Here is a 27965-nt window from a genome sequence, read left to right on the forward strand (position 1 = left end):
TTAACATGTTTTAATTAACTAGTGCCATACTGTATGCATCAACACAGTTGACAAACAGTTCATATACTGTGGGTATAGGATTATAACATTTCCTTTTTTTTTAATGGTTGAACTGGATGGACATTTGTCTTTTTTTCAGCCAGAATAACTATGTACTTAAACTGTATTATTTTATTGAAGTTTTACCGTTTTACTTATAGCGACCATATTTCATTTGTACATCAGAGCATTGCCCCAATCTTCATCTTTACCCCAGTCCAATCTTTACCACCATATATTAAAGCAGAATATATTTACTAATGCTATATAATATGTTTCTGTTTAGTGGAACTATACTAGTTAGATAACAATGAAAATTTAAGGGTCTAAAAACTATTATTTGGAAGAAATGTTTGAAATTATTGAAGTATATTAGAGGCACATAAGTAAAACACAAGGTAATTGATACACATAAAACAAACAGAAGCTTAGTTACACAAATTCCTGTGACATCCCATTGAATGACACAACAAGCCACCTGTCCTTTATCTGTAAAATACACAGACAATCAACATGTGTTGAAGCAGCTGAAAAGAACTTGTACATTAAATATATATATATATATATATATATATATATATATATATATACAATTTTATTTTCCATTCATGAGAGTTAACATGTTTTATATTTTAGAGTATTTTACGGTGTGAGAAGTAATATAGGAACTAAACTTTAATTTCACTAGATTTGGTGGTAAAATCTCATAAGGTGTATTGTTGTGTTCTTTCTTACAGATACTAGCATCCACAGGTCCAACAGATCATCTGTCCAGAGTTAATGGATTGCAAAGAAAGCACTCCATTCTCCATCGGAAGGTTCACCATAGAGAAAGCTCATATGTCTGGCCGCTGTAGAAGCTGGACTCCTAATGACAATCTCCATGACCTTTGTGCTTCTGGGATTCCCAGTTCCAAAGATAAAAAGTCAGATCATGGGAATGATCATCACACTTGTAATCCTGTTCATTTCGCTATGAATGAAATTAAAATTGATAACAGAAATGAGTGTACATGTTTGCCAAATATGTCAAACAAAGTAGCCTTTACTGTCAAATCCGAAAGTTTGGAGTCACTGGAGTGTTCATCTGGCAGTGATGAGCTTTCCTCTGGATATACCTCTACTATTGATGGTCTGGCTTTGGATGTTCCAGAAGAAAATGTACAAGAAGCTTTAGATCATCTTAACCAATCAATCGAAGCTTTTAATACAGGACTACAGATGATTCCTTGTTCCAAAGATAATTCAGAACCAGAAGTCACCAGCACTCCTAAAGAGCCAGGGAATTCTCTGGCAGCTGGAATCTACCTCAGTCCTGCGAACTTGCCTTTCTGTAATAAAGTGGCTTCAAAAAGGCAAATGGCATACAATACCTTAGATGCCACACCCAGACATGAGTTCTATGTTAATTCAGTAGCACCTGGAAGACTGAAGAGAAGTCGTCCCTCCTTGGATATTTTAAGAAATGCCATAGTAAGTACAATGCAGTTCAAAATACTACTGCTTTTTTTCCCTGACAATATTATTAATGCAAACAATATTCCTGGTAATTAATATTCATTTCAAACCCTATCTTACAGGATGAGCAGGCAATGGTTCCAGTCCACCTGGATCAAGATGTAGAAACCTGTGACAAAGACAAAAATGACCTAAAGGAAGAGTCAAATGAAAAGAAAAAGAAAAACAGATTCCCGTTTTTTTCTTTGACTAGGAAGAAAAAAGAACCCCAAGGTCCTGTTCGGTTTGGCTGGATGAAAGGTGTTATGGTAAGCATCAGTTCAAAACTATCTAATATTTCTGAACAATGCTACTTTTACACTACTATATTCAAAATACATTAATTACCTAATGCGATTTTTATTTGATATTCTCTCAACAGATCCGATGTATGTTAAATATATGGGGAGTCATCTTATACTTGAGGTTACCATGGATCACAGCCCAGGCAGGAATAGGTATGGATAACACTTTATAATCAAGAATAATGCTAGCAAAATGCTTACTATGTAGAGTTAGTCTAATATATAGATTAGGTCAAATTTACTGAAAGGTTAAGCTGTTAATATAGAGTAATTTGTTTATTAAAATGTTCTAGATTTTAGCATAATATTATGTACTTTATAGTCTTCTATCTTAAAAGCTAAGTTCACCTTTTGGGAAAAATTAATAGATGCACATATTTCTACAGAAGAAAGAAATTTGCATTTATTATTTTTCCTGCAGGAGCCAGGAAAGCATTGCACCTGTGATCAGTAGATTATGGGTGCAATGTCAGGCTCCAGCAGACTTAGTATAGCTGTCTGCCTGTATGGGCAGACAATTACTGAAGAGCAGGAAGATTAATGAACTATGAGAGAGCTCACAAGTGCAATGTGCTGCATTGGCAGACAGTACTTGTAGTCAATTCTTTCACAGCTCGCTGTGAATGAATGACACGGCTATGTGTGCAGAATGTGGTCAGGTGTGAGGAAGAGAACCCCCAACTGCTGTCACTGGGGAGGATTGGGGGCAGTGCGGGGGGCTGCTTGAAAATGTCAGGCATTACACTCCTAAATATGGGTGTAACATGCTCCCAAAGGTGAATTTTGGGTAAAATATGGATAAACAAATTAGTCTTTGCTGATAAAAGTATGTTTGAAATAATGATTGCAAATGATATGTCCCACATAAAGTTTAATTACTGCTTCTTACTCCGAAGTGTAGTAGTATGGAGGCATCCCTCCCATCTCATAATAGTTCAATTGCAATCCCCAGTTCAGTGTTGTTTTCGCTCATTGGACAGATGAAATATGATATTTAACATTTGAAAATCCCTTATTAATTTATATTGATGCTTTTATCTTTGTTGCAAATGGTCTTACCACTAGTGATCTTTGTAACAATTACTTCATGGTGATCTGAAGAAATATGTAATTTGCAATATCATTTTGTGTTGTTTCAGGACTCACTTGGTTGATTATTTTAATGTCTGTGCTGGTGACATCTATCACAGGCTTGTCCATTTCTGCCATTTCCACAAATGGAAAAGTAAAGTCAGGTAGGTCAAGCACTACAAGGAAAAATAAAATGTCTTATCATTTATTATATTCTATGGTCTAATGATGACCTGTCTACAGTCCATATGTTTAACATTTTCTCCCTGTCACATTTCTGGGTTCTGTCTCTGTCCACCTAGGAGTTTGTTCCTGACCACCTTCATGTATTATTATTATTCCTGTTGCATTCTATTCTACATAATATAATAAAAATTCCCCTACCCCTCTCCTAGTCTCCTCCTGCATGAGAAACTTCCCCCCTCCCCCCCCTTCCTTTTCCTCTACTCTTTTCTACCATCTTTTCTCTCCCACAAGTCACACCATCATCAGCACTCTCCAATACACACTCTCCTAAGTTGCCACAGATTGGTACTGGTAGATACACATACCCTTTGACTTGCTAAATAGCTACTAGACATTCCGACCCACAACCCCCTCCTATGTAGACTTATGTGGTTTTGTTCCACGCCCCATCTCCTATTGATCCTCCAAGGACTTCAGGTTATTATGTTCCCAGACCAGACAGACATCTTTGCCCCATGGAGAGCCCTCCACCAAAACTGCGGTTTGGAACAAACCTTCCTCTACTTTGGATTTATCCCCTCGCAGTCTGTATTTCCTCTTCACAGTATGCACTGATTGTGGGTTTCAGTTTATCTATACTGCCTAATAGTATGTGCCTGTATGTATGCCTTGAACATTCAGAACTACATGATATCCCTTTATGCTGTACTTTTGACTTGTACTGTTTCCTTGTTCCTAATAAAACGTTATAGGAAAAAAAAAAGAAAAAAAAAATATAATAAAAATTAGGAATCAAACAAAAAAAAAGAGCCCCATTCCAGTAAGTACAGTAGGCGGACAGACCTAGGAACTCATGTACAAACACATCACCACTAAATTCCCTAAAAGCTTAAATGGCATGTATAACCCACACTTTTTTATTGTGTGGATAAAATAACGAAGGGTGAAAATACAATTTTTATTGCTGTCTATGTTTTTGCTAGATCCATCCTTTCCTTTTGTTCTGATGACCACTTTCACAAAGAGAGAGAAAGTGATAGGACATGATCCAACATTTTAGAGCTGCACAGAACAAGAAGTGAAGAAAAACATTCCAATGGGCAATATTGTTTTGGCAACAACCTTATAAAAGGGGAAATCCCTTTCATTTTGTGTAAAATTTCCTCTTATGTACATTTGCATCTCAGGGACAGGAAGAAAATGGAATAAAAAAAAAAAATTAAATTACAGGGATTTTAACTTATCCCTACCCTATCCAAAATGAAACAAAGTTATGGCTATGCATATATTTTAGGAAATTATTAGGTGACTTAATCTCTCAACATCTAGAAATTAAAATATCCATTTTAGGTGGTCTCATCAGTTACAAATAATATGATTTATTTCTATAAATGTAATTAGGTTATCAATTTCATACAAAAATGAACTTCCAAGTAAACATAAAGGTGTTAATTAACATTATGTGTTCTGCTGGTCAGTATACCCTACAATATAAAAATAATATTTTATTGACTTGTAGGTGGAACTTATTTCCTCATCTCTCGAAGCTTGGGCCCCGAACTAGGAGGCTCCATTGGACTCATCTTTGCCTTTGCTAATGCAGTTGCAGTTGCCATGCATACAGTAGGATTTTCAGAAACTGTACGGGACCTCCTCATAGTAAGTGTAGCTTATGTGATAAACATTGATCATTTAGTTTAGGTTGAGTTTAAATTTAAGTGTACTAGCTTGAGTACATATAACTAAAATCAGTGGATTGTAGACACTGTTGTTCATATTTTATATGGTACACAGGTCTGTATAATTCTCTACTCATTAACTATTTGATTTTACCTTTTTCTGTATTAGGAATACAATGCTGTAATTTCTGACCCAGTCAATGACATCAGGATTATTGGAGTTATAACTGTGACAGCTCTTCTCTTCATATCATTAGCTGGAATGGAATGGGAGGCAAAGGTATACCTAAAAGCATATGTTCATGTTGATTCTATTGTTATCCTGATTTTGAGAAAATCATTTCCATTCACATTAAATAATTGTATTTTATTTTTTGTAAAGGCACAAATAATATTCTTTATTGTCATCATGATATCATTTGCAAGCTACCTGGTGGGCACAGTCATGCCTGCTAGTGAAGAAAAACAATCCAAAGGTTTCTTCGGCTACCAAGGTGAGTATTTGTTGGTAACATCTACTGACCAAGTTCCCAGGTTACATAGTACCATAAATCCTTATTCGATCAAATACATTACTGCATAATACATAAATGAGACATAGATCAAGCTAAGCTTTTTATCAGTTTTTTTTATAAGTTTTTATCCACTCTAATATTAATATACCACAACTACATACTTCCTTGTGCATAGTGCTCTAAGAATAGAGATTAGAAAAGCTGCAGACTGTTCCTTTGCTCCTGAGAAGCCCATAGGTTGTTAAATGCTTTGCTTTTGCCCAGTAAAAACGTAATTGGTTCTGTGTGTGCTCCTGGTAAAATATTGGTATTTTAGCGAGATAAAGAAATAATGTTCATGGTTCTGGGTTATTTTGAATGCTATTAAACATTTGACTGGTAATTCAACTACCTTTATATACATTTGAAAGACTAACTGATATCTAAGTGGATAGGTTGCAGTGGCAATTGGTCACTTGCACTGGTGCTGTTGCAGGACCAAGAGACATGGTTGCAGGAGTAAGGAAATCTTCAGTATTAAAAAAGGTTTATATTACACTGCAAAACTATGGTATACACTGTTGGTTTAAAGTGGAACTGCACTGTATCTGAATACCACAAACCAAGAATGCTATATAATTCATTTTTAATATTCAAAACAAACACATCCTTCCATCCATGTCTCCATGCTCTATTTTGCTGAGAAGTAATTTTGAAAAACACCTCCTGGCATTTCTGGCAGTGGTCATCTTGAGTAAGGGCAGATGATTCATGTAGCAGTTACTTCCTGGAATCCATCTGCCCTTAGCTCAGGCATTGGCTGAGCTGAGAACCCTCCCTCCCCTCCTGAAGCCTCCAGGGATGTATGACTTCATTTGCTTAGGCATGGAAATCAGGAAGTACATGAAGGAATGCAAAAAAAAGTTAAAACAGGTAAATATGATATACATTCCTATCTATTTACTAATGCTAGCAGCGTAAGGATTAGAAATAGTCCATGTTGATTGTGAGAGTGACGTATCACTTTAAAGTTTACATAATTACAACAAAGAGAGCATTAAAATGTTAAATTAAGATTTAACCAACTAACTCATGTGTTCTGAGTCTTTCCAAAAATTCATGTTATTGCCCTGTTATTTTTTTCATATTACAGCTCTGATATTACATTAATCAACCATATTTCTGTTTAATCACAGGATCAATATTCATGGAAAACATTGTTCCTAACTGGAGAGGGGAGGCTGGAACATTCTTTGGCATGTTTTCCATCTTCTTCCCATCTGCTACCGGAATCCTAGCAGGAGCTAATATCTCAGGAGATCTAAAGGTATAGTAATATATCATATTGTTCACTCTACAAACATTGTCCCATTGTTGACCCAACCCATTTATAGCTTGATTAATCCACTTCCTCTACTATGGACTGTGTGTGAAAGCATTTTGTTTAGTCACTATATATGTATTTTAGGACCCAGCAGTGGCCATTCCCAAAGGAACACTAATGGCCATATTTTGGACTACAATCTCCTATCTTGCGATTTCTGCGACCATAGGTGAGCTGTTGCTGGATAATTAAAAATTATGATACTTTCTTTCCTTTAGCTGCTTTTCAAAATCATCCCTTCTGCTTTTCTTCCTCTGTACAGGATCTTGCGTTATCCGTGATGCCTCTGGCAACCTGAATGATACCATACCAATTAATGAGACAGACTGTGAAGGACTAAGCTGCCAGTTTGGTTGGAATTTCACCTCCTGCAAAGAGACAGAAAGCTGCTACTATGGACTGTCAAATCACTATCAGGCATGTATATGTTTCCGTTATAACAAGGGTTACTTGAGGGCTTCTGTTTCTTCATTCCCACTCACTTGCCTACTGAAGTTTGTGACCATTGTACATCTAGGTTAACCATTAAAGTTTAAAATAGTTTACTAAATTGGATAGGTAAATGGTCATGTAGTCATTACATAAAGGATCATATGAAATTATATTGGAGACTAAATGTACTAACATAAGAAGGCAAGAACCACAATGTACCTGCATATGCCTTATTGTTTATTCTTCTTATGACTTCCTTTGCATCCCATTAATTGGGACATAATGAGTATATAGTTACTTTAGCTGCATGTTAAGAGTTGTAGTATCCCTATACAAATCATGCACCTCTCTACAGCTTGTATGGTACCTGTTTAGCTGTATGGTATATGGTTAGATATGTGTTGTGGGATATGGGGAAAGTTTTTCCAGAGCTCCAAGCTGCAGCTAAAGTCACAGTTTGCATACTGAGCACATAGATTAGGTGGTTACCATACCATGTCAAAACAGGTGTAAAGGATGAAATCTAATATAAGAGGATACAAGCAATAGCTTCATTAGAGGAAATGTTAAGTTTATCTTCTGTGTAGTTACTGTCCTTTTCCTATACAGGCATTGAGTTTGGTGTCAGCGTTCAGCCCATTGATCACAGCAGGGATCTTTGCAGCCACTCTTTCCTCTGCTCTGGCTTGCCTGGTGTCAGCTCCTAAAGTCTTTCAGGTAAAAGGATTATTATAGGTACTTATATAGCGCCGTCAATTTATACAGTGCTTTTACATATATATTGCACATTCACATCAGTCCCTAACCCTCAAGGGGTGTACAATCTAAGGTTCCTAACTCACATTCATACATACAAGGGCCAATTTAGACAAGATCCAATTAACCTACCAGCATGTCTTTGGAGTGTGGGAGGAAACCCACGCAGGCACAGGGAGAACATGCAAACTCCAGGCAGGTAGTGCCATGGTTGGGCTTTGAACCAATAACCCTAGTACTGCCAGGCGGAAGTGCTAACCATTTAGCCACTGTGCTTTAATACTTACAAGCATATAAATATAATAAAGATAATATCTATCAGAGAATCCATATCATTCAATGGCAGTTACAGCCAAGGATGAGGGATGCCACCTCTGACTAATTCATCTGTTATGTGTGTTGTGAATAGAGCTGAACAGCAGGACACCAAATTACAACCTACATGCTATTCACAGCATGGCAGTAAAATAATACAGTATAAAGAACCACCTGCTGGCTATAAGTTGTATAGAAGAATTATTCATATGCAATATTTTGTATTTGTCTACAGCAAAGAACTCAAAATATATTGTAAATACGCACATTTTGTCCTATACAATGTATAGTATATTGCAAAATATGTACAAAAGCAAATTGGAGCATCAAGGATCACCTACATACACATGTTGTTGCATTTGAAGGATTTCCTTTAAGTGCTGTTTTTGAAAGATCTAATTTAAAGTTCATTATTTCTCTTTACATTACTATCATTAACATGGTTTACCTTTTGGCAGTGTCTCTGCAAAGACAGGCTCTACCCCTTTATTGGATTCTTTGGAAAGGGTTATGGGAAGAACAATGAACCTATCCGTGGCTACATTTTGGCTTTCATCATTGCTATTGGTTTTATCCTCATTGGTAAGTGCATTTTACAGTCCATCCTAAAAAAGTCTATTTTTGCAAATTATATAACTTTCAGTACTATAGCAAAGAGTCTTAGTATACAGTAACAACCGTGAAATTGTGGATGTGTAATAGACTTTGCAACTCATCAGTTCTTGTTTATCCTCTCTCATCAGCTGAGTTAAACACCATTGCTCCAATCATCTCAAACTTCTTCCTCTGCTCCTATGCACTCATCAACTTTAGCTGTTTCCATGCATCCATCACAAATTCACCAGGTAAATTCCTTGGGTTTATTAAATCTCTTTCACTAAAGCCTTCTCCCATCCAAATGATGTTAAGGTTACCATTTGCAAGCTATAGCAAATACAATGATATTTTGGGGCCAGTGTGTTTTTTTTCACATATCCAAACACAGAAACCTAAACAGCTTTGAACAGAAGAGCATATGTTGGATTATATGAAGATCATAGCCTTGGTTTTTATGTTCAACATTCATCACTGTGCCAGTATCATATAAATACTGGATCATTCGGGGTTCCTGCACTTTATGTCTGTTAGCTGCCTTCAGTGTTCTGAAAATGGCTTAATTCACCAAGCTAACACACCAGGATAAGGATACACGTTCTCTAAAAAAAAATGGCAGTTATTTTCAGTTGAGTCCAGTGAGATTTGAAGGTTACGATCACATGGCTAAAATAAAGATGCTAATCCTTGTGCTACAACTTTATGAACTGAACACCTCATAAAGTGTTACAGTAACTGGTATAAAAATATAACTGACAGCTTTGGGTTACCACACCTGTGCACTTAAAATCAGCTTATTCAATAAGCCCTTTTCTGTGATAAATTTTTCAAGATTATTTTTGACATTTTCTATTCCTTTTCCCCCCCCAGGATGGCGTCCATCTTTCCGCTATTACAGTAAATGGACCGCCCTTTTTGGTGCTGTAGTGTCAGTGGTTATTATGTTTCTCCTGACTTGGTGGGCTGCTCTGATTGCAGTGGGTATCATTGTAATACTTCTGGGATATGTTACATACAAGAAGCCAGGTGAGAATGTTAACTTTTATGCAAGGGTGTATTTACCACAAGGCATTTGCCAAGGGTGGCATTTTTTTTTTAGGGGGGCAGCACTGCCCCCTGGAAAAAGGGACATATGCGGCATGGGGACCAGGTGGGATCCGAGAGAGGCTGATGGTGTATGCAGAGCCCTACTGTTATTCCCAGGGATGTTCAGAGCTGTGAAGTTGAGTATCTTTCTGTCTGTTGCCATGGGGGAAGGGGGGGGTGTTAGTGGAAGGCTCTCTCGGGTGGGGTGTTTTTGATCACTGTCAGGCTCTCTCCACGGAAAGGGGGGGGGGGGGGTCTGGTGTTGGTCAGTGTCAGGCTCTGTCTCTGCGGGGGTGGGAGGGAGGTCCGATTTTTGAGTTGCCTAGGACAGGACAAAACCTAAATACACCACTGCTTTTATGTCTTGATTTCTGGGCAAGCAGAGTAGAATTACTAATTATAATGAGATTTTCTTTAACATTTACCAGCACTTTTTTTTTTCAACCTATAGAAGTGAACTGGGGATCCTCAGTACAGGCTGGAGCTTACAACATGGCACTGACCTACAGTGTAAGCCTCACAGGGGTGCAAGACCATGTCAAGAACTTTAGGTACCCTCACTATAACATACCATGATTTGTAGATATTTTCTTGTTTTCTTGTTAATATACTAGCAATGCTATATTATTTACCTTTAGGCCACAATGTCTTGTACTCACTGGACCTCCAAACTTTCGTCCTGCGTTGGTTGACTTTGCCAGCTCCGTGACAAAGAACACAAGTTTAATGATCTGTGGCAATGTTGTAACTGTGAGTAGACTTTTCATTAACAATGAACATTGCGTTCAGAATACTGCACATTGAGAGAAAGAAGGTTGTGTACTGGAGTGTTGAGACATATCAGTGGTTGAGATGGAATTTATAATGTATGTTTTTATTATGGTTCTGAGAAAAGATGTGTCGCTTCATTCTATACTCCCTAAGAAAATTTAAAAGGTCAAAATTGATATTTTTCTAATTTTTTTATTAACAATATTGATTTAGATGTTTATGGCTGTTTATCAATTTCTACCATCTTGTATACCAGGGGTGTCCAACCTGCGACCCAAGACAGCTATGAATGTGGCCCAACACAAAATCATACACTTATTTCAAAATTTTGATCTTTTTTGGAATTATTTTGTAAAAATGCATTTACACTTAGTGAACACATGCCACAGAAGAAAATTTTCACAGTGTTTCTTTACTGGACTTTTAGAAGTTTTATCTTCCCAAAGAAAAATACCCCACACTTTACAATCACACGTTATTCATGTCAGCAGTTTTCAGCAATTTGTGAGCGACTATTTACTGAGAATTGCTATTAGATCCATGGAACCAGATATTGGTGTGTCAGTTTATCAAAAACACTGCCATATATCTAAACAGTTTTATGTTGCCCTCATTTAGTTTTATCATTTAAAAGAATTACGTTTTATTACTCAGATAGGTACATTATCTGTATCAGTGATCCTTAACTTGTGATCTGCCTGACTTTTTCTGCTCATCAGCTATGCTTTATGTTAGTGTATTTTATGTGTGGCCCAAGACACTTCTTCTGCTTCCAATGTGGCCCATAAAAGTCAAAAGGTTGGACACCCGTTGTATCCAGTTGAATAAGTTCCCTATTTATCTTCTTACAGGAAACTGATAAAGTGCCAGACTCAGAGGGACATCTGCGATGGCTAAACACCAGGAAAGTGAGATCATTCTACAGTGTAATTCGTGAAAACACTTTGCGAATTGGAGCCAAAAGTCTCATGCAGGTACAGTCATGTTCCACTGCAGCACACCTCACCTGCATGATTATATGCACAATGCTGCCTTGTGCTGATCAACAGTAAAGTACTGAAGTGCCCTGAATATTTATGTCTATTCAAAACAATGTGCACTGCTTGCCACTCGATAAACATCATCTAAAAAAAAAACATAACATGGTCAAAATGAAATTTTGTTTTAAGAAATGCAATATCATAAGATGTACACTAGATGGCAGTGAAGTTCTTTAGAATGGCTTAATCCACATCCAGAATTCTGATATGTTCAGTATACTAATAATTCTATTTATTTATTTCAGGTGCTTATATAGCGCCGTCCATTTACGCAGCGCTTTACATATATAGTGCATTCACATCAGTCCCTAACCCTCAAGGGGTGTACAATCTAAGGTCCCTAACTCACATTCATACATACACATACTAGGGCCAATTTAGACAGGTTCCAATTGACCTGCCAGCATGTCTTTGGAATGTGGGAGGAAACTGGAGTACCTGAAGGAAACCCATGCAGACACGGAGAACATGCAAACTCCAGGCAGGTGGTGCCGTGGCTGGGATTTGAACCAATGACCTTAGTAATGCCAGGTGAAAGTGCTAACCATTTAGCCCTAACTTACATTCATACATACACATACTAGGGCCAATTTAGACAGGTTCCAATTAACCTACCAGTATGTCTTTGGAGTGTGGGAGAAAACTGGAATACCTGGTGGAAATCCACCCAGACACAGGGAGAACATGCAAACTCCAGGCAGGTGGTGCCGTGGCTGGGATTTGAACCAATGACCCTAGTGCTGCCAGGCGGAAGAACTAACCATTTAGCCACTGTGCTACCCAATAATAATAAGATTATGCATTCAAAAATAATTAAAAGTTATTTACTTCATAGAAATTTAGATATTTGGAATCCTCCACAACTTTTCGATAAATGACACTCCAATAATGTAACGCACTATAGATGTTGAGAATAATTTAAGAGATGCCAAAGACCTTTTTCCTTTTTTTTTTTTCAATTAAAATAAAAGAGGTTATGCTTTCCTTCTTTATGCAATGATATACAGTATATCAGTCATGCTCAAGCAGTCATCACCATTATCATTTTTTTTTTGTACGTTACAATTAATACCTACTGATGGTAAAAAAAAGTTTAATGCTGACTTTTATTTTTTTATGGAATTATATCCCTTCTGTTAATGTAATAAACCAGAAAACAGCATGTATAGTAAAGTGGCCCATGACAGTCATACAGCTATTGTAATGTTTTGGCTGATTTTGGGCTTGTGTAGGTAGCAAAATGCAACATGCTTGTAGATGCTTTCGGCTTGCATTTGAGATCCTTCTTAGTTGCTTTTAAACTTCTTCTGACCAATGTCTGATCTGCTTTAGCCTGATTCTAAGCTGCTTGAATCTGTTTCATTCCCTATTGAATTTTATGGGATTCACAAATAGTGTCAGTACTTCTGAACAGTGAACTGTCACTGTTTACAATGGATTAGTATGCTTTGCGCATCATCAATCTTCCTTGTATTTCTATAAGAAATAGGACTTTCCATTTATTTAAAGAGCTGCAACACATATGATTAGCAGTTGTAACCATTCATACATGAGTTACAACCAGGGGCGGACTGACCATTCGAGCACTCGGGCACTGCCCGAGGGCCCAGGGTCCGTAGGGGGCCCAGTGAAATGCCCCTGGTACCTTTTTTATATACTTTTTTGAGTGTGGGCAATGACACAGGGGCCCCATAATCCCCTATTGCCCGGGGGGCCCATGAATTGTCAGTCTGACCCTGGTTACAACTAGTGACTGTGAAAGCTACAAATATTGATGTATTTTGTGTTACTAATAGAATTCTTTACCTATGCAGGTTTCTGGTCTGGGTCGCTTAAAGCCAAACACTTTGGTGCTGGGCTATAAGAATAACTGGCAAACGGTGCCAGGGCAGTGCTTGGAGGAATACGCTGGGGTCATTCAGTAAGTTTTCTTTCAAAAGCTATTTTATAATTAGCCCCTATAGTATAATTTTCATCTTTTATATAATTTTTTTTGCATTGAATAAAGACATACAACATTGTCTTATAGCAGAAGGTATTTACACATCCTTACTTCCAGCACAAAACCCAGAAACTAAAAACTCAGTCTCTGCTTATGTAAATAGGCCAAGTCATGTCATTTGTTCATTTGTGCCCCATTTAGCCTTCAGTGCTTTCTATTATAGGAATACAATGCTGTATCTCACAGTACTTTACAGGTGGGTTTTCAGTTCTTTTGGTGTGGCTGGCACTACAAGCATAGTTTTTTGTCCTTGTTTTCCTACTGCTTTGCAAAATAATTTGCTGTGTAGTTCTTGACAGTTACTGTTACTTGTTAGGGCCTCATAGAACTTGCAGCAAGAAAACCAATGCAATCCTTTTTTCTTCCAGTGATGCGTTTGACGCTCAGTTTGGTGTATGTGTTCTACACTTGAAGGATGGCCTGGATGTGTCACAGAAAATGCAGGGACAATGTAAGTGCAACAGTACAATGTATTTCATGAAATATATTTGCTACTAAGAAATAAGTCTGGATACAAAAGTATACCATACAGCAAAATAAGTAAATTACTGTCTATAGATTTTGCGGAAAATATATGCACATTATTGTTACTACAGCGGTTGGTATCAGTATGTAAAACCAGCAGAACCTACAGTTTTTTAAATAACAGCATATAAAGTGTAACTTTAGCACAATATAGAAGTAGAGGTCTGTAGAGAATAGTGTGATATACAATGCAGATCTTGACTGAGGCAGTCTGTTCCAAAGACAGCAGAATGTGAACATGCAGTACATAAGTTACTAAACCCAGGACCCTGCATTAACTATATCCGATCTTCCACAGCACACAAAACATGGAAATTCAGATATTTTGGGAAATAGAAACTGCTAAATAATTTTTCTCATCACCAGTATATAGCAGTCTTGTGACTTCTATTAGTGTCCAGCCAAGCACTGTTATAGCCTGTAGGAGGAGTTTTTATTCTCCTCTGACTGTCCTATGAGGCTGCATAACCCATGACCCTCTGTCTGGATAGTGCTGATTGGCCCTGTGCTGATCAAATGCATCAATCTAAAGAAAAAAAAACTCGAGCGATACACACTAACCTGAGCATGTGCAGAATGCCTCCTAGAGGTCTGTACTATCAGCAGGTGGATTGGGGACAGTAGAAGGGGAAGATCAGAGAAGACAGGATCAAACAGTCTTTTTACACAATATGGAGGATTAACCCCTTAGGTTCCACAGTGAGTATAACAAGCATGCTTTACTGCATATACAGACTGATTTTACTGTTGTGGGTTTAGGAACACTTTAAAAAAAGCAACCTAGCAGTTTATACAATGTTTCAGTTTGTTTTACAAACACCAAGACCACTTGCTCCAACTGTGTGAAAACAGCTCAAACAGAAGCACTCTTTACATACTATGTTGTAGCTTAAAATCAAAGTCACAAATGTTTCTACGTAAGTTTACAGAATTCCTCCAGTACATTATTATTATTATTATACAGTATTTATAAAGCACCAACAGTTCGCTCAGCACTGTACATTAGTACATGGGACATTTTGCCATTTTAGTTTCCAGTTGTTCAAAAAATAAATAAATAGTTGAACTGGTGCTTCTGTTGCACAAAATGCATAGAGGATAATTATCAAAAACAGAGCAGATACTGTATATTGTGACCAATCAGTTTCTAGCTTTCATTCAAAGGTTAAAGCAGAACTAAAGCCTCCTATTGTTTTCAGCCATCTTAAGCTGGGTACACACCATCAGTTTTTTTTCGTTCAACTCAGAGGCTGAATAAAAAAAATTGAAGCGCTCGGGAGTAGCTCGCTGTTCTAAATATCTGATGTTAGTACAGTGATCTCCCCACCTGCCAGAACACATCAGCGCTGGCAGTCATTGGCTGTCGGCACTGATCAAATGCCAATCGAATGCTGGTTTTCCAGCATGCCCATTCAACAGAAGCCAACCGTTCGGCCGACTTCTGTTGGACTGGCGTTTGTAAACATGGGCTGAATGCCAGCCGGTTTCTATTAATCTCGGTCCGTGTGTTCGGGGTTTTAGCCTCTGTTTGATTTTCAACTGCCGTTCTGCTGCACATGTGATCAGTGATGACACCAGCCATTTGATGGTTTGACAGCTTGGCTGAGGACACAAGCAAACATGACAGCAATCCCGGCACGTGCCGGGAATGTAACTGTTTTTTGAAACTGGTAAATCAATGAGTTTAGTTCCGCTTTCACAAACAGTGAGCAGGAAGGTTTTCATTGCAGAGGAGTCGTGCAATTTCTCAGCTTACATTACCGGCACAGACCCTGTGTGCCCGGAATTTATCACCCTGTGCCGGCAATGAAGACTGGCACCAGCAAGGGACAGGGACCATTGAAGGAAAGGTAAGTTTAGTTCTTCTTTAACCACTTCCCATCCAGGCCATGCACATAAACAGCCTGTACGAGAGCAGTGCAGGAGCGGGTGGCCATTTATAACCGTCCTCCCGCTTCTCTGCCTATGTGTGCTCCCTGTGAGAGCACAGCACCGCGATCCAGTGTCCGCTGTGTCCAATCGTTGTACGGGACCTCTGTGTGAGGTCCCAATCAGTGATTACATGAATAGTAGTAAGCAAGATGTCACTTGTGACATCATTGCTTACTACATGTGAAATCTATGAATGATCACAGAGGTCACATGGTACATTGTGATCTTTCACATATTTCACATGTAGTAAGCAGATGTCACATGGTACAAGACTATTCACAACAGCCTTGTACCATGTAACAAGCTGTGACCAATCACAGCTCTCACAGTATTTCTCAATGGCTGCAAGAATGCAGGCAGAGAGAAGGAGAAATGATTGCTTTTACAGCCTTTATGGGTGTAATAGCAATCAGTGTTAAACAAAAAAAAAAATCTTCATCACCCCCCACAAGTAGTACAGTGTCACTATGGTGACACTGTACTGCTAGGGTGACCGTATGTTTAAAAAAAAAGCATAAATAATAATAAAAAAAAATGTAAACAAAATTTTTTTACATTATAATTTTGGGTTATAAACTAATTCAGGTTATTTGTTTTTACTAAAAAAATAGCTGAATACATTTTGACCAAGATTTATGAAGAAAGATTATTTATTTGCAAAATTTTATAAGAAAAACACTTTTTTGTGCAAAATGTTTTTCATTTATATAGCAAAAAAATAAAAATCACAGTGGTGAATAAATACTACCAAACTAAAGTTTTATCTGTCTCAAACAAATGCTAAAAAATTCATATATGTGCAGTGTTGCATGACCGCGCAATTGTCATTCAAAGTGTGATAGCACTGAAAGCTGAAAATTGGCCTGGACTGGAAGGGGGTGAAAGTGTCCGGACTTGAAGTGGTTAACTAAACAAGCTGAAGACAGGAGCTGATTGGTTGCTATGAACAGCTGCTCCATTTTTGAAAATACTACACCCTAGTTGGTTTCAGGGAGCAGAGCCGAGGGGTAGATTTATGCAGCATACTAATAAGAGATGGTGCTCTGGCAGGAAAACAGTCCTGAGCAAAAATCATACCCCCAATGTCACTATCCTATTCTATTACATTTTTAAATGCTAAGGGTTAATTTACTAAATGGAAAAAGAATGTTCATTTTGCTAAAAAAAAAGGATGCACATTGCATGGTTATTTGCCTCAGAGTTTCGTGAATGTGGAGAAATTTCACTTTGCAAAGCATACCCAAGGAAATGCAAAAAAAAAACCTGAATTTTTTGGCTCCACATGATTGAATGATAAAAGTCAGCAGAGCAGGGGAAAATTCCCTTACAAAGTGCAACTCTCCTTGCAAAGTGGACAGTCTATTTGCCTTTAGTAAATCAACCTCTAAGAGGGGTTCTGATATAAATACTTTTTTTCTTATGGGAATGGTGCTCTGCAAGCCAAATGACCGAATTTTGGAACACAGGTCATATGACATGATCAGTGCTCTGGTATTTGGTTGTGTAGCCTTCACTGAAGGAAGCCCAGAGCACCGTCTTCTGTAAGATAGGTAAGTAAATCACCATCTATTTTAGTAAGGGGTATATTCTTTGAAGTGAATTTAAACAAATTTGTAATTAAAATGTGTATGATGGGCAGTACCATGCATAACTGAGCAGCTGGTACAATAATATGTCATTTTAAATGATTTCTTTTACCCACAGATAACATGGCTTTCCAGGACTCAGATAATGAGGCAATATCTGATAAGGAAACAGAAAAAGGTTAGATTTTTTTATTTACACCATGTAAATCACATTGTGGATTCTGAGACTGATCCACATAGTCAAGTACCAGATGGCCATAGCAGCCAACTACGTGACATGTTTCATTATCTCATTATAAGCTAGTCAATTCCTGCTAAATCCTGAGCTAAAACGCTTGCCAAGGTCAAGAGGACTTTTTCCTTTCTCATAAACTGAACCCTGTATTTCTAACACGAAAAAAATGATATGATAAAATTATAGTAAAATGAAAAATTGCCATAGTATAGTGTTCCTGATATTATGTTACCTGAATGAACTGGTCGCTATTTTTTTTCCAGAGCCCCCTTGCATAGTTCCAGAGAACTTGAATCAAACTAATACAGAATTTCAGAGTCGCAAGGGAAAGAAAAGCATCCACATATACTGGCTGTACGATGATGGAGGTAATCACATGACTGTAAACTCATGACCTCATACCACTGTTGTCATAGTAAGAAATAACTGAATGATTTTGCCTTAGCAAATAGTCCTATTTGGTCAAGCAAAATTTGGGCCTTTCCAATGGAAACTAATTGACGGGTTTGCAGCAAAAAAGGAAGGGGGTCCATTTTTTTTACTTTTTCAGTTATACACTGGAACTCGCTACACCTATTTATCAGACTATCGCCTACTCTGCTCACTTTTAGGCGATCTCTGAAATCCTATCTCTTCAGGGAAGCCTATCCTGCCCTCAGCTAATAATGGAATCTTCTACTCTTCCTACCAGTCCATCCCCCACAATTACTACCTTTTGTACCACTAGCCCCTCCCTTCTAGATTGTAAGCTCCAAGGAGCAGGGCCCTCAAATCCCTCTTGTATTGAACTGTATTGTTGCTGTATCATCTATCCTCATATTGTAAAGCGCTGAGCAAACTGTTGGCGCTATATAAATCCTGTGTAATAATAATACATTTGTTCAGAAAAATCTAATCTTTCAACTGGTGTAAAAAGGAAGCAGCTCTGGGTTCTCATGTTCCTCAACAGATGGGTTGCCTGTCTGGAATGCTGGACAGAAGAACGAGGCAATGTCACCAATTAAAAATTCATCCTGCTGTATAGAGAATAGATTTCTGTGTGCTAATAGTGCTGAATCTTGTGCTAATGCATGGACAACAAGTGGGTAAACTTTTCAAACTCAACTTAAAAAAATAAAGACTTTTTGTAGCTTACCAAAAATGATTAAAACTGAAGCTTAGTAAGTAGAGTTAGTAAAACTGGAGCTGTGAGTCCTTCAATTTATTTTGAAACTAACCAAGTGCTGTTTTTCCCCTGAAGGTCTCACCCTGCTTATCCCATACTTGCTGACTCGCAGAAAGCGTTGGGGCCAGTGTAAAGTACGAGTCTACATCAGAGGAAGCCAGGAGAGTGCAGAGGAAGAAAGAAGAGAGTGAGTTCCAGATAACAGTCATCACCCTGTCCAAAGAATATTACTGGCAACAACCCAATGCAGTTTCTCAACCTGTTTTAGTCAAGCCACCCTTTAAAATTATGGATGCTCCCAAGGCACCCGATTCTAAAACATAAAAAAAAATGAATAGTTTTACACAGCAACATCCACACACGTAGTACACCCAATGTTAGAGGTGATTTATTCTTTCAAAGCAAATATACCTTTGCACACACTAGTACGGACTAGTCTTGGAGTGTTTCTCCCATCACTCAGCTAATGTGACCCCAGTGCTGATGGAGAGGGAGGGAGGGGTAAACAAAGATGTTGTGCAGGTACCCGATGGCCTCCTTATAAACTGATAATGTCATTGGTTGTTAGGACGGCAGTTAGAACGTCATAAAAGTGCACAATAAAAAACCTGTGGTTTTGTGAACTAAAAGGCAGGCTTGATCCACAAGCTGCCTTTTTAGGACATTTTTTTAGGCATTTTGCAAAGGTACACCTGAACGAGCCAGAAGTCACCCTGGTTGAAAGGCTGACACAATGAACCCAATTTTAGTTTTTATGCTTCATAAAATATCTAATTTCTATCTCTCTTTACAGAATGCAGTCTCTTCTACACAAGTTCAGACTGGGATTCCATGATGTTGTTGTGCTGACTGACATAGGTCAAAAACCACATCCCAAAAAGTAAGTGTTGGAACTCACTGTGATGTTAGTTGATGGTTTTTGGAGACCTCTGTCTGATAGAAAAGTTTTTTATGAATATTGATCCCAATCCGTTAGCCTCCTTGTACTAAAACTGTTTAAAATAATCAGATTTAGTTAAGTATGGCTTTCTTTAGCTGTTAGAAATAAAGCTCTTTACTGAAGTTTGCAATTCAATGTAGTGCACTAAGAGGAATGGTCACATTGGTGTTACATCAATAATTGATATATTTACAGTAAAAACATTACTGGATCTGTTAAAGCTGAATTCCAGGTATAGATATTTTACATTGATACAGCTTGGACAAATGTAACCATGCATATACCATGCCTGTGGGATCCCTGTGGAAGCTGGAAACCACTACTACTTCAGAGATCTCCACTACGTTTCATGTCCTGTTCCAAGCAGCTGCCCTGCTGCTTGCTGAACAAAGGAGGTTGCTTGTTTGGCATGGGTTCTTTTCAGAGAACCTTACATTTTCTCAATGCATGCAAAATGTTCTCTGACCGAACAAGGTGGAGAATGTGACTTCACTGCCCCTCTCTCCATCTCATCCAGTCAGAGAATGCTGTGCATTCACTGAAAAAATAAAACGCAATCTCTGAATGGCGTCCATATGGAAGAAGCAACCTCCTGTGTTCAGTAATTAGCAAGGTGACCACTCTGTACAAGACCCAAAAGCTAGTGTAGACCACTGGAATAGCAGTGTCTACATCAGTGGTTTTCAGTTTCCAGGGATATTGGCTGGATATATTATATACGTAGTTACATTTGTCCAGGCTTAATCAAATATACCAGTGTTGTTTTCTGTATTGCTTTCACATTTTGCCTACTAGAGAATACACTATGTATGAGTTATTCAATGTATTCCTCATGCAGTTTACTCATGTCGGCTCCCAAATGGACTTTTAATCCCTTAAATGACTGATGTCATAGCTGGTTACTTGTGCAGCATCATAGCATCTACCAGGGGCGGACTAACCATTTGGAAACTCAGGCACTGCCTGAGGGCCTGGGGTCAGTAGGGGGCCCCATAAGATGCCCCTGGTACATTTTTCATAGGCTTTTTTGAGTTTGGGCAAGGACATGGGCCCCATGATCCCCTATTGCTCGGGGGCCCCATGAGTTGTCAGTCCACCCCTGGCATCTACAGATCCAAACTAAAGAGAAGATAGCACCATCCTCAACAAATAGGTGTGATGAATTCTGTCTAGGCTATGTACTCACTGGCCACACGTAAACACAGTATTTTACCTTGCAGGCTAGAGCAGCGTTTGCTCCAGCATGGAGCAGTTTTATGCACATTGCAGCACAATTTGCTGTTAAGGCATATTAATGGCTATTTTGGAAGGCACACATGCTGCTTAAGAACACTAATCTATAATGTAATTTTCCTTCTGTTTTCACAGCATGCAGTTGTTTGAAGAGCTAGTTGCTCCATACTGTGTTGAGGAGCAGAGAGGGGAGGACTCACAAATACCACCATGGGGAATACGTGAAATGGACCTTGTACATTATGCATCTAAGGTACAACTATTAAACGTTACCAGGTTTACTGGTCATGTATCACAGATTCATGAAATCAAATTCTTCTTGTCTATAGAATATTCCTTTTCTTTTACTTTGACATATGAAAGAGACATAAAATTCATGGGAGGCTCACTTTTTAGTAGATCATTTTTCCTTGGTCAAACAGTAGGTCTGCAAGCACTAAAATGTATCTGTAATGCACTTTCAACAGTAAGGCTAGGTTCACACCTATGCAGTTTCTGTTTGATCTGTTTCTGCAGTGCGTTTTGTGGTGAGTTTGGCATTTTTGCACACGCATTTTTACTGGTTTTTCTTGTTGCTAGGCAGATTAAAATGCAAAACGTAGCAAAAATGCACTATATGCTTTACTGCAGCATCTCTAATGAAGTCTATAGAACCAAAAACGCAACTATTTGCATTGTAAAAAAAGGCCTTGACCCTTTCCAAAAAACGCACCAGGTGAAAACGTGGAGTTTTGAACATAGGAAATCATGTTAAATGGACTGTAGTGCGTTTCTGCAAAATGCTGCGGAAAACACTCAGGTGTGAACCTAGCTTTCATTTTCATACATACTTTCATTCAATAAAAGATTAAACATGGGCACAGTACTATCAGGAGGAACACCTGGTAGACATATACTGAGAATTATTTGATAAATAGAAAATATACAAGGGTGCTTGCTAAGGTGCATACAATAATTAAATGGTCCCCACAAACATATTGTTCACTGGCAATAATTTAGAATATGAACATGTGTATTTCTACGCAAAGATCAAAGTGCCCAAAAAATAGAATAAAAAGCTGCTGACAAAGGTTAACAGATATAAAAAAAACCCTCAAATAATACAATACAAACAGTGCAGCACTAATAAAAAAAACAGTAATTGATAGAAAAGAACGTAATCATTGGAAATGAAAAAACAACATATGTTAATAATCATTCTCAAATATAGTATGTTTGAGCATGATTATTAACATATGTTAGCTTTAATTTCCAATAATCACTTTCCTGTTCTTTTCTATCAATTACTGTTTTTTGATTAGTGTTGCACTACTTGTATTTTATTTAATGATTATGAATAACAGTTTAACAGCTGAGCAGACTTTAGGGGTTTGTAACATAGATGGTTATAGGCTAAACTGTAATGTTCAACCTGATCTGCATTATCTTCTGGACAAATCCTTCTTTGTAATCACAGCCTATGTACAGGTGATGGTATAAAGTGTGTGCATGTCAAGCACACACAGAAACAATACATTATTTCATTTTTGTGATGGGCCCATCTACCCCCTATGGGTTTCTTAAAGGAAACAAGCACTGAGACAAAATAACAGTGCTGCCGTTGCTGACCTCTAAGAATACTAGTTGCCTAGCTGTCTCTGGCTTCAGTACATACTGAATCAATAACCAGGAACAAACATGTAGATCAGAGGTCAGATCTTATTATTATTATTATTATACAGGATTTATATAGCGCCAACAGTTTGCTCAACACTTTACAATATAACGGGAGACAATACAGTTCAATACATGAGGGATAGGAGGGCCCTGCTCTTTGGAGCTTACAATCTAAGAGATCTGTATTCTTGTGCCAGGATAGTGACTCAAAGTGTTGAAGTAAGGGTGCGCATGAAAGCCAAAATACTAGCTTCTCAGAACCCAGACATTGATATTTATACCATCTCCAGATGCTGATCTGGCCTGTTGCACTCCAGCAAATCAGTCAATGAATCAATGCATTTCGGGCTGCAGCAGCTTTAGTTTATTGAAAAGCGGCATTTTTAAAAGAAGAGGTCTGCAATGGCAGTCTTCACACTCAATGCCCTCGGACAAACATACAGTATGTTAGGTCCAAACTGCAGATCTGCACAAGTGTTCTGGTTTAGCAACTCAGAAAATAATGATGCCAAACAAAGTGACAGTCAGGCAACTAGCAACTTTGGAACAGATCACAATATCACAATATAAGAATAGCCACATCCCGATGTCTAGAGAATACTGTATAAAAGATCAGCTGAAAGTGTTTCTCTTGGCAAACCTTTTTATATATATATATATATATATATATATAGTTTTGGATGGTGTGGGGAGAGGTTAGGCCCTCTTTCATGTTCTTATTGCTGTATATTGTGTAGATCACTACTCTGTCATGTCACTAAAACAGAAAGTCAAGGGGAAAACAAAATTTAGAGTTCTCCCCGTAACAAAAGGTAAGTGGATATCTTCCAATGGGGACATCTGTCTAAGAGGGGAATTCCCCTGACGTTGGAAGAATTCTTCTAACTTCCTGTTGCCTCTCTGGGTCAGGTCGTGAAGGTAAATTTCTCCAATGCAACACAAACAGCATAAAATAAATTGGCAAGGCTATCAATACACTAACTAGAGCATCTGAAGATTCATATCATTAACTGTATGACTGGTTCCTTATCTTCATCTTTGTCTATTTTTCAGTCTGAACGATATGTGAGACTAAATGAGATCCTCCAGGAGAACTCCCAGGATACCGCTCTTATTGCAATGTAAGTACTCATTGGTACCAAATGTATTCTACTAATATACTTCCTCTAACATGGTATGTTTATTAAAATATCTTCAGCGCTACGACAGTATTATACTTACACAGTATGATGAATGTTTTCAAACTGGAACTATAATGCCTGGAATTCTGGCAGCAATGACGAACTAGCAAAAAACACTACATTTTAGACAATCCATAGACAAGATGTTTTCCACTATCTAGGCAGCAGAGTATTTCTTGTTGAGGGACTTTCAGCACTGAAAACTAGTATAAAACTGTTGGCAATTTCTCATACACTATATTGAAAAAGTATTGGGACTCCACTCCAAATCATTGCATTCAGGTGTTCCAATCACCTCCATGGCCACAGGTGTATAAAATCAAGAACCTAGGTATGCAGACTGCTTCTACAAACATTTGTGAAAGAATGGGTCGCTCTCAGGAGCTCAGTGAATTCAAGCGTGGTACCGTGATAGGTTGTCACCTGTGCAATAAGTCCATCCGTGAAATTTCCTTGCTACTAAATATTCCACGGTCAACTGTTAGTGATATTATAACAAAGTGGAAGCAACTGGGAACAGCAACTCAGCCACAAAGTGGCAGGTCACGTAAAATGACAGAGCGGGGTCAGCTATGCTGAAGTGCACAGGGTGCAGAAGTCGCCAACTGTCTGCAGAGACGATAGCTAAAGACCTCCAAGCTTCATGTGGCCTTCAGATTAGCACAACAACAGTGCATAGAGAGCTACATGGAATGGGTTTCCATGGCCGAGCAGCTGCATCCAAGCTTTACATCACCAAGTACAATGCAAAGCATTGGATGCAGTGGTGTAAAGCACACCACCACTGGACTCTAGAGGAGACGTGTTCTCTGGAGTGATGAATTACGCTTCTGTCTGACTATCCGATGTATGTATCTTGGTTTAGTGGTTGCCATGAGAACGGTACTTGCCTGACTGCATTGTGCCAAATGTAAAGTTTGGTAGAGGGGGGATTATGGTGTGGGGTTGTTTTTCAGGGGTTGGGCTTGGCCCCTTAGTTCCAGTGAAGGGAGTTCTTAAGGCGTCTGCATACCGAGACATTTTGGACAATTTCATGCTCCCAACTTTGTAGGAACAGTTTGGGGATGGCCCCTTTCTGTTCCAACATGACTGCACACCAGTGCACAAAGAAAGGTCCATAAAGACATGGATGAGCAAGTTTGGGGTAGAGAAACTTGACTGGCCTGCACAGGGTCCTGACCCCAACTCGATAGAACACCTTTGGGATGAATTAGAGCGGAGACTGTGAGCCAGGCCTTCTCGTCTAAAATCAGTGCCTGACCTCACAAATGTGCTTCTGGAAGAATGGTCAAACATTCCCATAGACACCCTCCTAAACCTTGAGGACAGGGTGAGCCAACTCAATATTGAACTCTATGGACTAAGACTGGGATGCCATTAAAGTTCATGTGCGCAGAAAAGCAGGCATCCCAATACTTTTGGCAATATAGTGTATATCAGGCCTCTGAACTATGGCCACTGGTTATCTTGGCCTTCATACTTAAGCGTCTATCTAACTAAGCTCTCACACTGAATCCATCCCTAATCCTTAGCCTAGGCTATTTAATTGCCCTTAAAGCGGGACTACGCTGTATCTGAGCACCACAAACTAAAAGCAGTATTTAAGTCATTTTTAATATTCAAAGCAAACTACCCCACCCATCAATCCATGTCTCCTTGCTTTAATTTGCTGAGAAATCACTGTGAAGAACAACCCCTTAGCATTTCTGCCCGTGGCTATGAGTAAGGACAGAGGATACCTGTAGCAATTACTTCCTGAAATCCATCTTCCCTTACAATTACACATACAGCCAAGAGGGTGTGTTTAGCTGAGGAAGCCCCTCCTCCAGTTCTGAAATGTATGATATAATTTGCCTAAGCATGGTTACTAGGAAGTAACGAAAAATGTAAAAAATTGTTTAAAACAAGTAAACATGTTATACTTTCCTATCTATTTACTAACGCTAGCAGCATAAGGATTAAAAATAGTCAATGTTGATTGAGAGAATAAAGTTCCACTTTAAGCTTAACCCAACTATAAGGAGTTGATTTAAGAAAGGCAAATAGACTGCTCAATTTGCAAAGGTATTTTTACTTTGCAAGGGAGTTTTCTTTTAGGTTAGTGAATGTGGTAAAAATTTGCTTTGCAAAGAGAACATCCTCTTAACCTTTAGTAAATTAACCTTTAAAAGGTATAGTTCACCTTTACCACAAAAATGTAGATAAAAACACACAATGCAGCTTTGACCAAAGTTGAATACAGTAATGCCCTTTCTATTGGTGTATTATGTCATTTAAGTATCTCCTGTTGGACGAAGCCAGAAGCTCCTTACACCTCCAACTTCACAGGACTGAGCTCTTTCTCTGACTCAATCCCTCTCACATGTGCTTTCTATCCCCTGCTGCAGTAGCTCTAAACGCATCATTTGAGAGCTTGCTCCTGTGATGGAGGTCATCAGGAAAAGCTTGGAGTCTTTTAGCAAGGTCCTAGCAGCAAGGCAGGACGAGATGATGCAATCTCTGGGAGTTTTTCAGTTTCAGAAGGTACATAAATGGCCTACACCTATCAAAAGGGTATTATTCAACTTTGGTCAACTTTGTTTTTAAAAGCCCCAGACATTACTTAAAGCAGATTTTAATACGGTTTTGTTTAAAATGTATTTATTTGTATCAGTAGATTGTCATGAGGGACAAGTAGATTGGGACACTGATGTAGTCCCTGGACAAGTAGTTTTTTCAAAAATGTCCACACCCCTGCCTTAAGCATAACATTTAGCCTAATGCCTCATATTACTGAAACCCTAACACAATCTTTTACTTAGCATGAAAAAAAAAATCTCTAAAGCCTAACCTAATATTTTAAATGAAATAACCAAAGCTTTAGTTAGTTGGTGTCTGAGCTGTCAGTGCCAAAAGGCAACAGCCTTGCACCAATGTTTTATGTACTGAGATCTGAGTGGCAATCGCAACGGATTCATTGACTGATGGCTCCTGCCTACAGCTTCAATAGTCTAACAGTATATACACACACATCTGTGGTTGAAGACTTTCAGGGAGTACCTGCAGAGAAATGGAGAAGCCACAGTCTTAGCAGTCTAAGAATACTGTAGAAAGGGGGTCAGGTTAGAGCATAGCTAGGTGGGAGGTTGTAGGTTACAGAAGGTCTTGAGGGAGATTTAAGCCTGCACCAGGACCTAATTGGGTTGCTATTTTGCCCCTTTCTGAGTCACAACCCTTTGACTTTTTTTTTTTTTTTAAATAAAAAATCTTAATTACACATCTGATTCTATTTGCAGAAGCCTTCCAATTGCAAGCAAAATGGCTTGTCCAAGTTCCCTGTATCTGGCATGGCTAGAGATGTTATCCCGTGACATAAGCCCTCCAGTTGTCTTCATCCGTGGTAATCAGCAGGACTCACTCACAATATACTGCCAGTGAGCTACATGCTATCACAGAGTAATGTAAAGATCTCCAAATGACTAGAGTTCATGTTTCAAGTTGTGATTATATGTAAATGAATACAAACTGCATAAAATTCAAGGTGTAACAAATAAATTGTATATGCAAATTCTTACTTTACCACAAAACTGTAATTATGAAAATATTTAGCTTACAGTAGAATTAGTGGGCAGGGATCTCTTTGTACAGATACACCAACAGTATTGTTAAAGCTATAAAGTCTGCAAATTTATATCCATTTAAAATCAAATTCCTGACTACTAAAAAGGTATTTAATGTGACATTTGTTCTTCTATCAATGGGGAAACTGATACTGGATGAAGGACAAATTAGAAGCATTGTCAATAGCACCTGGATTTTAGCTGTCATTTTATAGTATGTAGACTTAAAGTGTTAGTAAACCTACAACAGTAAAATCAGTCT

General features: G+C 38.3%; 1 protein-coding gene across 1 annotated transcript; it reads left to right on the forward strand.

Annotated features, from left to right (window-relative positions):
• The first annotated feature begins 819 nt into the window (after positions 1-819).
• LOC149454845 (solute carrier family 12 member 3-like) lies at positions 820-27620 on the forward strand. The gene is made up of 27 exons (XM_089686951.1): positions 820-1002; positions 1048-1512; positions 1620-1805; positions 1919-1994; positions 2981-3076; positions 4618-4757; positions 4947-5057; positions 5160-5271; positions 6468-6598; positions 6740-6824; positions 6918-7072; positions 7697-7804; positions 8617-8740; positions 8902-9003; positions 9623-9778; positions 10290-10389; positions 10477-10588; positions 11461-11583; positions 13464-13570; positions 14020-14102; positions 17813-17872; positions 18193-18297; positions 19170-19281; positions 19888-19974; positions 21403-21520; positions 23977-24044; positions 27380-27620. The coding sequence occupies exons 1-27, from the start codon at positions 820-822 to the stop codon at positions 27519-27521; spliced, it is 3447 nt and encodes a 1148-aa protein (XP_089543077.1). The 3' UTR covers positions 27522-27620.
• The last annotated feature ends 345 nt before the right edge of the window (positions 27621-27965 follow it).

This window comes from Staurois parvus, unplaced genomic scaffold (assembly GCF_062004578.1).
Source record: "Staurois parvus isolate SC_StPar_1 unplaced genomic scaffold, SC_StPar_1.0 ptg000415l, whole genome shotgun sequence".
Lineage (NCBI taxonomy): Eukaryota > Metazoa > Chordata > Amphibia > Anura > Ranidae > Staurois > Staurois parvus.